Source organism: Oncorhynchus nerka, linkage group LG9b, assembly GCF_034236695.1.
Source record: "Oncorhynchus nerka isolate Pitt River linkage group LG9b, Oner_Uvic_2.0, whole genome shotgun sequence".
Taxonomy (NCBI): Eukaryota; Metazoa; Chordata; class Actinopteri; order Salmoniformes; family Salmonidae; genus Oncorhynchus; species Oncorhynchus nerka.
The window spans coordinates 9711758-9724077 of NC_088424.1; the positions used below are offsets into that span (position 1 = coordinate 9711758).

General features: G+C 41.4%; 1 protein-coding gene across 1 annotated transcript; it reads right to left on the minus strand.

Moving 5' to 3' along the window:
• Positions 1 to 2723: 2723 nt before the first annotated feature.
• Positions 2724 to 9670, minus strand: nol7 (nucleolar protein 7). The gene is made up of 8 exons (XM_029641985.2): positions 9457 to 9670; positions 7425 to 7485; positions 6131 to 6186; positions 6011 to 6036; positions 5757 to 5865; positions 4800 to 4921; positions 3511 to 3588; positions 2724 to 3292 (listed from the first exon to the last, which is right to left on the minus strand). The coding sequence occupies exons 1-8, from the start codon at positions 9639 to 9641 to the stop codon at positions 3219 to 3221; spliced, it is 711 nt and encodes a 236-aa protein (XP_029497845.1). The 5' UTR covers positions 9642 to 9670; the 3' UTR covers positions 2724 to 3218.
• Positions 9671 to 12320: the final 2650 nt, after the last annotated feature.

Sequence of the window (12320 nt, forward strand, 5' to 3'; positions counted from 1 at the left end):
TGTGATTTAGTGCTTGCAGACGCAGAGAAACCACAAGCAGGGGAATATGGAGCATCTCACAGTAAGAGTTGTGATTTAAGATTGTTTTTGCTCTTCAGAACACAATGAATAATATTACATGGACATGGGATCTAATCCACTGAACATTCTCAGGCTGTATGTATTCTGGCTAAAAGTAAATGCTAACGCATTGGGCATTTATAGTCTGTCTCGGAAACTGTCCCTCAGTGTCTGACCATCACACCATTCTTTCCTTTAGCACAGCTTTCAGTTTAGAAATCATTTTGCATGATATACCGTATAAAAACATGACTTTGATCTTCAGATAATTGGGCCAATTTTACATAGAAAAGTCTGTCCCAAATGGTTCCTTTTTTCCCCCCCTATATAGTACACTACTTTAGACCAGAGCCCTATGGGCCCAGGTAAAAGTAGTGCACTAAATGGGGAATAGGGTGCCATTTAGGGCAGAACCAATGACATAGTTGGCACAACCATATGTGGGACTCAGCTTTGACACATCCACTTGGGCTGCAGTTTCATCCCATGCTTCAGTCTGGTTTCGGTTGATTCAGATTCGCCTGGTTGCCGCTGAAGACAAATTTCCAATGCAGGCTGCTGTTACAGACGACATCCTTTGGATTAAATTTGAAATTTCTCCCTGGACTTAAAAAAAAAAAGAGTCATACTGAGACAACTGGTCTCTTTTGCAGATGAGCGCTGCGTGAACATCACAATTGCACTCTTCATATCTATACTGAACAAAAAGAAACATGCAACAGCTCATATAAGGAAATCAGTCAATTAAAAATGTATTAGCCTCTCATCTATGGATTGCACATGACTGGGAAGAGGTGCAGGCCCTGCCAATCAGAATGAGTTTTTCCCCACAAAGGGCTTTATTACAGACTAAAATACTCCTGTTTCATCAGGTGTCCGTCCGGGTGGCTTGTCTCAGACGATCCTACAGGCAAAGAAGCCAGATGTGGAGGTCCTGGGCTGACATGGTTGTGATGCCAGTTGGTGGTTCAGACAAATTCTCTGAAATGATAGAGGTGGCTTATGGTATCGAAATAAACATTACAATTTCAGATATTGCCAGATAATTGATATGGTTATATTATGTAAACAATAATGGTGCAACACATTTTAAAACAAATGTGCTTTCTCCCGCATTGGATACGGTCACAGTTTCAGAACCGCAGACAATCTTCAGTTTGCTGTAGAATTGGCGCCTTTCCCTATGTTGCTATGTGCATAATAGCAGCATTAACCAGCATATCTGGATTGAGAACAATGTGGTGGAGGGAGCAGCAGCCGAGATGAGGAACCAGCCCTTGCTTTAGCCAATTTGGCTAAGCAGATTAAGTTGGTTTCCTCTCTCCTCAATTAGGTCGAGGTCTATAATCAATAGCCTAACTTAAGTGTGCCTGGCTTTATTAATCATCCATATATCTGACATAAGACAGATCTAGCTTCTGTTGCCTGTTTGAGTGTAATGGCCTACTGATTTCGTGAGCACCAAGCCTCATGCAATGGCAAAATGTTGGAGAAAGCGATTTCACAGATTCGGCAGTTTTTAATCTTTGCTATGCTGTTAAAAGGCATTACAATTTTTTTCCTTAGAACAGACTGGTATTACTTAGTTTACACTTTTCCAAACAGGCAGAAAAACAATATTGTAATCTAACAGCACATTTTTCTTCTCAACATTAGTAGGCTTTGTATAACCACCATCGAGCTGTAGGCCTAAGAACGTGTCCTGTTCAGTCTTAATACCGTAACTTACTTTGGCCTCTTTCAATACATCAGAAGTATCTATCGGTCATGCCAACACACAGCATGAGACATTCATGCTTTGAAATGCAATAAATTTTTTGTTTTAAAATTAACATTAGCTTAAACAAACCACAATTCACAAATGCATTAAACTGTTTAGAATGCTGTAATAAAGTATATTATATATTGTAATCTAACAAACTGTTTGGAACACAATACTCATGCAACACTTGCTCTTATACCCTCCTTTTCCTTGACCTCCAGTAGTTTCCATAACTATGTCAAATGTCTTCCACAGATCTGACTTCCCTTTCCCTCCTGAGCAACCAGTAAATATTTCAATTTTCACATCCTCTGCAACAATTTAGCAGATTTAGGACTAATCAATTTATTGATATGAGGCCCTATTGGTTGCATGCGACGCTGTCACGTTTCACATAAAGTGAGCAAGAGTTGAGGGAATAGGGAAGTTTTTCGGTAACAGAACTTCAGTCAGAAACTAAATGGCTGAAATTGTAGCATTGACAGCGCAATAAACACTTGCTGTGTTGCCTTTTCGCTGCAGTAGGGAAGATAGCGAGACAACATGCACCGGTCACAGTAATAAAAAAAAAGTGACCATCGTCATTGGTCTTATTTAATCAAACAGTGTGCTTAAAGCATCAGCCCAGCTCAGTGTATATGTAGTTGATTTTATTCAAACACAGGGTGTGTGACTGGAACAATACATTTAAACATTGACAGAACAGGACAACTCGGTTGACAAAGATTTTCTTTAGTCTGGGACAGCCCTAGTAATGATCATGCTGTTTAATCAGCTTCTTGATATGCCACACCTGTCAGATATGCTCACTAACAGGGATGTGCATACAATGAAAAGCTTTGTGTGAATTTCTGGGATATTTTATTTCAGCTCATGAAACATGGGACCAACACTTTCCATGTGGCATTTACATTTTTATTCAGTGTGTCACACACCAATTACACAACATGAAAAGCAAAACAATCATATGGGGGAAATCGCATTCTTCAGTAAAAAGGCCCTCTAACATGCGCATGAATTGCCCTCGAGGCTCCAACTTCAAACAGTTTTTGGGATCATTCCACATAAGGTGCAACTTTTTAAAAAAGAAGAAAAAAAAGCTGGTCTACTTAACTCAGATTGGCAGTCATTTATCAATTGTATCAGAGTAGTTGTTCTGATTCAGGTTCGGTTTTCCTCTTTTACATCAATGACAAATTACATGATCAGCACTTCTACTCGGAGATGCTTGATCCAGCTCCTCAATGGCCCGGATAGGTGAAAGCACTTTGACCCAAATCAGAAGGCTAGTTTGATCTATAACCATAATTATTCAACTTATCCAGCACCTTCAGATCAGGGCACGGTGAAAGGGTGATTACCCGATTGGTGTCCACCCCATATTTTCCCTATTTGCTCAGCTTGAGGGAACCTTCTGTTTCTGAATCCATCGCTTCTTCAACTTCTCCGCCTTTGCTTTCTTCTCTGTGCCTGTAAGGATATGACATCATGGGTAAGTAATCCTTCCCAGAGAACATACTTTACAAAACCATTTAGTAAACTGAGTAGCAGTGTGACCCAAAGAGAGCCAGATTCAATTCTATAAATCACATTACTACTGATGCATTTTAAGTCGTTGCAGCCATGTAGAAATTGTATTGACTGGAAGAACTGAGCCAACCACAGCTTGAAGGATGTAGGAAACTCACCCCATTTCTTATTCACAAACTGCATGGCCGCACTTTTATTTGGGCCTCTCTTATTTTGAAGGGAGAGAAGTTCATTGTCTGCAGCAAAGAGAGAATTGCTGATATTAGAACAGGAGTATACTACAGTGGAAGCTAGATATACTCACAATTTTCTAAAGCTAGCCAGCTCAGGCTTCCTCCACACTACAAAAGTGGATATTGCTGGTCTGCCTGCCACTAACCGTAGCAGGCTTGTAACTGCGCGTGCTAGCGCAGGTGGTTAGTCCAACGCCGAACTCTTCATTGTGACAATGCTGAAACCTTAATCCATGGGCGAGTCAGTGCCACATTTTAATTTGTGCCGAAATCAAAATGGAAAAAAAACTCTTGCAAATTCAGAAGGCTATGGTGTGAAATAGGCTTTTATAAGTGCACCAGCACTTTCCCCCACTCCTATCAATAAAATAATTGTATTAAGTCAAGCTTTAACTGTGTGAAGTTTCAAATGCATTCTGTCATAGGTATTAACATTACAAAACTGAACAAAAATATAAACGCAACAATTTAAGATTTTACTGCGTTACAGTTCATATATAGAAATGAATTCATTAGCCCCTAGTGTATGGATTTCACATATCTGGGCAGCGGTGCAGCCATGGGTGGGCCTTGAAGGGCATAGGCCCACCCACTGGGGAGCCAGGCCCAAGCCAATCAGAATGAGTTTTCCCCCCCACAAAACTGGTTATTACAGATCGAAATACTCCTCAGCACACAGATGTGCTTCTTGATATGCCACACCTGTCAGGTGGATGGATTATCTTGGCAAAGGAGAAATGCTCACTAACAGGGATGAAACAAATTTGCACACGAGAGCTTTTTGTGCGTACATTTCTGGGATTTTTTCCCCCATGGGTCTTGGCCGGCTGCGACAGAGCCTAGACTCGAACCAGGATCTCTAGAGGCCCACAAATCAACTCTTTCGTCAACCAGATCTTCCCTCTCTAAATTTCAAACAGATATTTTCATCTGTCCCATGAAACGTCTCGCATGTGTGGTGCGCTTTTGACAACTGTTTTCCCGCTAATTGCATGTTCCTATGGAACAAACATTCACTTATCATGAAGAAATTGTTATTACATTTTTTTAAAGCTAAACATTGATCTGTTGCATCAGCTGTTAAGATGAATACCCATCATCGAAATGTAATCTGTCATTGTGGGCGCTCTAATCAGGTTACGCACCCAATGCATATGGGTAAAATGCTATTGGTCAAATGGTTTCCAAACGGAAACTCTGGTGAGTATTCATACTTGTCGTCCTCCGACTTCCCGGGCCATACAGTCTGGCCTGTATGAAATCCATGGCTGTCTGCTGTTGGGAGTTGGTTGAAGATTGGTCCGCCACCCTCATTACGCTGTAGTTACCCTTCAGACTGAAACAAGAGGCGTGTGTCATTAATGGACCATTCCTAGTAGAGAAGCATTAGAATGGAGTTTTTCAAAAGGATGCTTGCCTAGTCGTGAACCTTTACAGGGGAGCTACACTGGGGCGTTGTGAAAAACAGTAGGTTCTTAGCTTCTACACTGGATTAGTAACTTTTGCAGAGCATGAGCCACTTTATCAAGTGTTCTCGAGCGTGAGTCACTTTATCAAGTGTTCTCGAGCGTGAGCCACTTTATCAAGTGTTCTCGAGCGTGAGCCACTTTATCAAGTGTTCTCGAGCGTGAGCCACTTTATCAAGTGTTCTCGAGCGTGAGCCACTTTATCAAGTGTTCTCGAGCGTGAGCCACTTTATCAAGTGTTCTCGAGCGTGAGCCACTTTATCAAGTGTTCTCGAGCGTGAGCCACTTTATCAAGTGTTCTCGAGCGTGAGCCACTTTATCAAGTGTTCTCGAGCGTGAGCCACTTTATCAAGTGTTCTCGAGCGTGAGCCACTTTATCAAGTGTTCTCGAGCGTGAGCCACTTTATCAAGTGTTCTCGAGCGTGAGCCACTTTATCAAGTGTTCTCGAGCGTGAGCCACATGTCATTCTTAATAGAACCACCACAAGCTTCTTACAGAGCCACGCTTCTTATGTCCAGGTTTCAATTAAATAAATGGGCTCATCTCACGCAGGGCAAAAGTTACACATCTAGTGTAGCATGTTAGACATGCCTTTATGGCTGCATTTACAGCCAGCCCAAATATATTTTGCCCAATTATTGTCAAAAGATCAAAATTGGGCTGCCTGTGTAAATGCAGACTATGGGACCAGAATTCAGTTTTACCTCCGGATTTTCCCCTTGAATCCTTTCTTCGTCTTTTTCTCATACCCTTCTTTCGATCCTTCGCGCCCCTCCTCCCATGAACAGCTTGCCTCTTCATGGTTGCTTTCAGCTGGGATAAAGAATAAAATAAACCAATTTAGCTTTAGAAACTGAAGAAATAGCCATTTAACAATGTATTGAAAGGTAAATGATCATTTCAATAAGGAAGAAAGGAGACAGCTACTTAAATAATCTGAGGTGATGAACATATCTACCTTGATCTCCAGGTAGCTTCTGTTTTCTAAAGAGATGGGTAGGAACAGTTCGTTTCATATGCCAATATAAAGGTATATAATAATTGTTGCATATTGGGATATAGGCTTGGGTGCACTTACTTTGATGGAGCGGTGTCAATTTCTTCTAGAATATGTGCAGGGAGAAGTCTTCTTTTCTGTACAGAACAACATGGAAGAGAAATTCACTCATCAAAATTATAACCCTTTGAGCCCTTGGTAACTGAAAGTTGAGAGAAATAGAAAACCTCAACACTGCCTTAATGCAAATGAACTTATTTTCTATTACTTCTGACACACATTGTGCCAAATATAACTGCGCACAGTAAATGGGCGGCAGGTAGCCTAGCGGTTAGAGTGTTGGGCCAGTCCCCGAAAGGTTGCTTGTTCGAATCCCAGAGCCAACAAGGTTAAATCCGTTTGTGCCCTTGAGCAAGGCACTTAACCCTAATTGCTCCAGGGTTGCCGTGGATAACGGCTGGTCTCAGGGGGAGTTGGGATATGCAAAAAACAAATCCAGTTCACACCTGCGTATAGTACAAACTTAAATATGTCCTATTTCACACATGTACAAGCACCAGGGTAATAGACAGCTTGTGGCTGTAACAAAATAGAAAAGACGATTTAAATAAAATTGTCCGGGAGAATAATTTTTTTTTTAAACTATGCGAAATTCTGCTTTTTAGCCTATTCATTTATGGAAATACCAGTTGATATAATCAGGTTACACACCCAATGCATATGGGTCCGGTAAATTAAAATGCTGCCGGACCGCGGCCACATTGTCATAACAGAAACCTTGATAAGCACCCACCAAATGATTATGATTCAATTGTGACAGACATAACGTCAACGTTACTGGGCTAATAATACTGAAACAGACATAACGTTACTGGGCTAATAATACTGAGACAGACATAACGTTACTGGGCTAAAAATACTGAGACAGACATAACGTTACTGGGCTAAAAATACTGAGACAGCCATAACGTTACTGGGCTAATAATACTGAGACAGACATAACGTTACTGGGCTAATAATACTGAGACAGACATAACGTTACTGGGCTAAAAATACTGAGACAGACATAACGTCAACGTTACTGGGCCAATAATACTGAGACAGACATAACGTCAACGTTACTGGGCTAATAATACTGAGACAGACATAACGTCAACGTTACTGGGCTAATAATACTGAGACAGACATAACGTTACTGGGCTAATAATACTGAGACAGACATAACGTTACTGGGCTAATAATACTGAGACAGACATAACGTCAACGTTACTGGGCTAATAATACTGAGAACATGGGCTAATAATACTGAGAACATGGGCTAATAATACTGAGAACATGGGCTAATAATACTGAGAACATTGAGACATGGACCTACCTTCTGTTCTTGAAACAGTTCCTGTCTCTTCCTTCGCTTTTCTTTGAGCAAATCCTTTTCTCTGTGAACAAATGAATGGGTTACCTCAGGCTGGCCATTGAAGGGTAACTCTCAACCCCAATTTCAGCCTTTGCCCAACCCCTTAACATTTTCCAAAAATGAATTCAGGTGAGAAGTTGTGGGTGGGGGGAATTGCTCATAAATATCCCAATATCTCTCACTAAAGCATACTTACCAGAAGTCCACTGGCACGCTCTACTAATAAAATGAGCATTGTGAGAAAATATGGCTCTGGACAGTTAGTTCAGTGGTAAGGTGCCGAGTTCCTAGACATCTACTGCCACTTGCAGTGTAAATTCAAATCCACCATGGGGTGCAATAAATCTTTGAAATGTGGACTCACATTTATCGCGGTATCGTGTTGGGAAGAAAATGCAATCATAGCTTAAATTTAGGGCTCAATTCAATCCAACCTGGACTGCAGTATTTACGCACTAGCGCTTTTTCCAATGGTCAAATTTACTCCGATTGGTCTTGGGTATTATGTAAAAACCTAAAACTCCTACCAGGGTGACCCCTCAGAGGTATGCGATCACTTTTTTGAATTAGAAGTGTGTGGGCACAGGATATAGTAAAAATATTTGAAAAAAGATCTTCCCCATATGGGATTAAACTCACAATCATTGAACTATGAGCCAACTGTTTGAGCAGACCAATCAGTCATAGCGGTTTGGAAAAATATGAGTTGACATGACCACCATTAACATCAATTTCTTATGATGGATGTAGCTACAAATATAAAAACAAACATATAATCCTCAACCTCATCGAAACGGCAAAAACATTGAATTTAGTCATGGGCAGAAATGTGCCTTAATGCCTTTTGAATCTTGTGTAAGGTCAGTGGTCTAGTCAAGGAAGAATCATGCAGAATATATATTCGCACACTTCATTTACCAAGACCATTACCAAATAAGGCACGCTGTCATCTGCTTTTATAGCAAGCCTTGAGTCGGTACCACTCAGCGGCAATATAGATGGAAGTGTATTTTATACCGAACACCTCCCCTGAGATGAGTATGACTTCGAGCAGGGATCATCAACTAGCTTCAGCCATGACCCATTTTCTTTCTTGAGCGGATGGTCAGAGTGCCAGAACATAAAATATTTTTAGTCTGCAAATTGACCATAAGAAGCCTAAACAGATAATATTTGACGAAAACAATCATTTCAAACCTCTTACATTTGGGTACATTGTCCTGCGTAGGGTGCCGTCTATCGGATGGGAGGTAAAAATGGGTGTCCTGACTCTGGTCATTATAAATTCCATGGTGCTTATTGTGAGAGTAGGGGTGTTTGCCCCAATTCCCAACCTGGCCACCTAATCATCCCCCTCATTCCTAATTGGCATACAACTCCTCACCTCTCCTCCTGACAGCTGATGTGTGTTTAGAGTTCTGACACACAAAAAGGTTGCCATGTATCAGAGATGAGTGCAGCTCATTGATGGTGGATGCGGTGAGTTTTCCCCTACTATGTAAAGCGCTTTCAGTACCTCAGTTGGTATTTAAGTGCTTTATAAATCCAATCAATTATTATTTGTATATGATCACGTCTCTTACGCGGGGGAATACTTGGGAACATATTGTAAAAACAGCAGGAAATCAACTAAGTGATTTACATTTGGGAGTATTTTATGCCCAACAAAAATTTTACGTTTTTTGCTCAGAAAACATGGGGGCCATATTTGGGAACCTTAATTTAGAGGCACCTTTTCTACATCACGATTTCAAGAGTCGAGTTGAACCGCTAGGTGGGCAAAATGAACTAGATTTACTACTGAAAGACCAAAATATCACTTTTGCAATGTACTGTAAAAATGAACACCAGAATTTGTGTTTTACTAGAAATAAGCCTAAAATATCTGGTTTTCGATTTTAAAAAACGTGGTTTCATCAACGTTACTCTAACTGAAAAACATACTACTGTACCATGAGGAGATAGTTAGCAGTAGCAGGTAGCTAGCCTGTACCTTTTGGATGTCTCCAACGCGTTTTTCATGCTCCGTAGAGCAGAAGCCTTTGACTCTTCGAAGGTCACCTCTTCTGGAGCGTCGTCGTCGCTTGAGTCGAGATGTAATTGAAAATCATCCGTCATGTTTGCACTATTGAATTTATTTGAGGACGAAGGAGATTTCCTGAGCAGGTTTTTCGCCATCTTAGGTCAATACGTCATCAGTCCACTTCTTCTTCGTTGAGGTTTAACTTCTTTTTCAACCAACATTTTTTTGCATTACCGCCACCTACTAGACTGGAGTACAACTCCCTCCTACTTTGTTTGAAAAAATAAATAAATAAACAAATACCCTGCCATCTAACACAACACTCACCCCGAAAAATATCACATAATAAACAAGAACACCACCCTACTCCACTATTTAAAACTATTTAGTTTCAGGCCAAACACCTGAAAAGAAAAACCACCACTTAACACACCCTGTAACTCTTATGATATCAAGTCTCGCACACCCAAATACCGCTCTGGAGCTGCCACCAAAACCTCAATCCCTGCAGTACAGTTGATAGCCATTGCTATAAATGCTAAAAATCCAATCTTACTGAAACATATATCACTTGTTGGTTTATCACTCTAATGGTACAGCTCTACTACTCCCACCACTCCTCTCAGGATCCCTCCCCCTTGACCCATCTTCCTCTACTTTCTTCACTGCCTCAGCATATGACAACTTCTGCACTACTCTAACCCTGGAAACCTCAACCTGCCTCTCTCACACCTGACATTCTGATCCCCAGCCCCATGGGCACCCCTACAATAAGCACATACCACTACTTTCCCCAATGCTACACATTCCTTTGTCTCATGCCCTTCTGCACACTTCTCACACCTAGAAACCTCCCTCCTACACCCTGCTGCCACATGCCCATAAGCTTGATACCTGTAACAACGTAATGTATTCGGCACAAAAGCACGTACAGGATAACTTATATAGCCTAATATCACTTTGTCGGGCATAGACTCAACATTAACTTTCAAAAGAACAGACTTCTGTTTCACCACTCCCGCCACCCTGTCTGCGTCGCGCAAAACGACAAGAATCACAAACACCGGGAATCTTCCTCTTCAGTTGCTCAACTTTTACATTTACTGCTACACCAGTAATCACTCCTTTCAATGGCACCCTTTTCTTGAGAGCAAATCAATTCACATCTCTTGCCCCCATTCGTTTAATGCGGAGCGCCTTCTCCCTCTGACCAGCAGAAACACAAACAATTACCACAAGACCACTTCTGGTTACCCTCACTGAGTCCACAGCATCCAAATCTGTTTTCACCCACCCTGAAACCACAGATCAGTCAAACGGCAAGGGTCCACTTTTTCCCAAAACTTCACTCCTACTGTCACAGACTCATCTTCATCCTGAACCTCGATGCAAGCCTTGGGCTCTGAGAGCTTCACCACACCTACCATCTCCAATACTTCGCCCTCATTCACTTCCATTTCTCCTCCTGTCTTCAGCTCACTCTGCTTACACTTTCTACCATTCTTCTTGAACAAACCATCTCCCCTTGTCCTGCCATTTTTAAGACTCAAGCTCACCCTCTTCCTCCCTCTCTCTCTTAGATCTCCTCTGCCTCTCTTTTTCACTCCATTCGCCCTCCATATTCCAAGTATACGTCTCCTTATGATAATACTGCACTTCTCCTGACATACGTTTTGTTCTTGCCTTCTCAAGGGACGCCATTTAACCGTCTGTCACAATCTCCATAGCGCTCCCACTTGTAAAGCAGCTGCTTCGTCTTGATGTTCTTCTTTATAGCTACCGCAACGCTTTTCCAAGTCAAACAAGCGTGCTCTTCCAACCACATCCACCGTCTCCTCATTAGTCCACGTCGTGGCGAAACCAAAGATTTTCAAGACAACTGGTGCCGCATTCAAAACAACTGGGAACTCGGAAATCTCGGACTTACGATTTCAGTTTGTTCAAGACACTTCGGAAAAAACAATATTTTCTAACAGTCATTCAACTCGGAATTCCAACTTAGTAACTCAGACTTCTTTCTAGAGCTCCGACTTTCCAACTTGAAGATCACTGAAGTCATTATTTCACCTGGTATTTCCCAGTTCCCAGATGTCTTGAACTCTGGGGGGAAAAAAGATGTCAAATCATGATGTCAGGTCAGAAGGTCAGTGTCGTTAAAGAGGTGGAAGGACCATTTTTTAAAATGAGCATGGCCTTATTTCTATTACAGCATATTACATGACTCTCATTCATATTCCATTCACCCAGTTCAATGTATAGGCTTAGGCTTAGGCTACCGGAGGGCCCGGTGGCAATAATTTAGTAATACCAAAAGCTTACCTTGACTTGGAAGAGTTTCAGTGTTGTGTTGGAAAGTCATAGCCAGCTAGCTAACATAGCATCCCTCTGTTTAAGCAGGGTGTTTCAGCAGGCTAAACTAGCTAGCTGCATTTGCTAAGTAAGTGAAAGTGAAAAAGAATGACAATCTCTCTCTCTATTTCTCTCTTGCTTCTCCTTAATTTTGGAAGAAATTAATTTGTTCAAAAGTGTTCAACTTTGGTCTTTCTCTCTCTTTGAGTCAACTACTCGCCACATTTTATACATTGCAGTGCTAGTTAGCTGTAGCTTATGCTTTCAATACTAGATTCATTCTCTGATCTTCTGATTGGATGGACAACATGTAAGTTCAAGCTGCAAGAGCTCTGAAAGACTGGAGGATGTCCTCCGGAAGTTGTCATAATTACTGTGTAAGTCTATGGAAGGGGGTGAGAACTATGAGCCTCCTAGGTTTTGTATTGAAGTCAATGTACCCAGAGAAAGAGGGAAGCTAGCTGTCCTCCGGCTACACCATGGTG

Bases quoted from the DNA above. Each gene is read 5' to 3' on its own strand.
- nol7 (XM_029641985.2), bottom strand. From the start codon at position 9,641: ATGGCGAAAAACCTGCTCAGGAAATCTCCTTCGTCCTCAAATAAATTC. The intron at 4,922-5,756 runs GTAAAACTGAAT...CTCTTGTTTCAG, and splicing joins TTCAAGGGGAAAATCCGGAG to TCTGAAGGGTAACTACAGCG. The intron at 3,589-4,799 runs GTATGAATACTC...TCTTTGCTGCAG, and splicing joins GGGAAGTCGGAGGACGACAA to ACAATGAACTTCTCTCCCTT.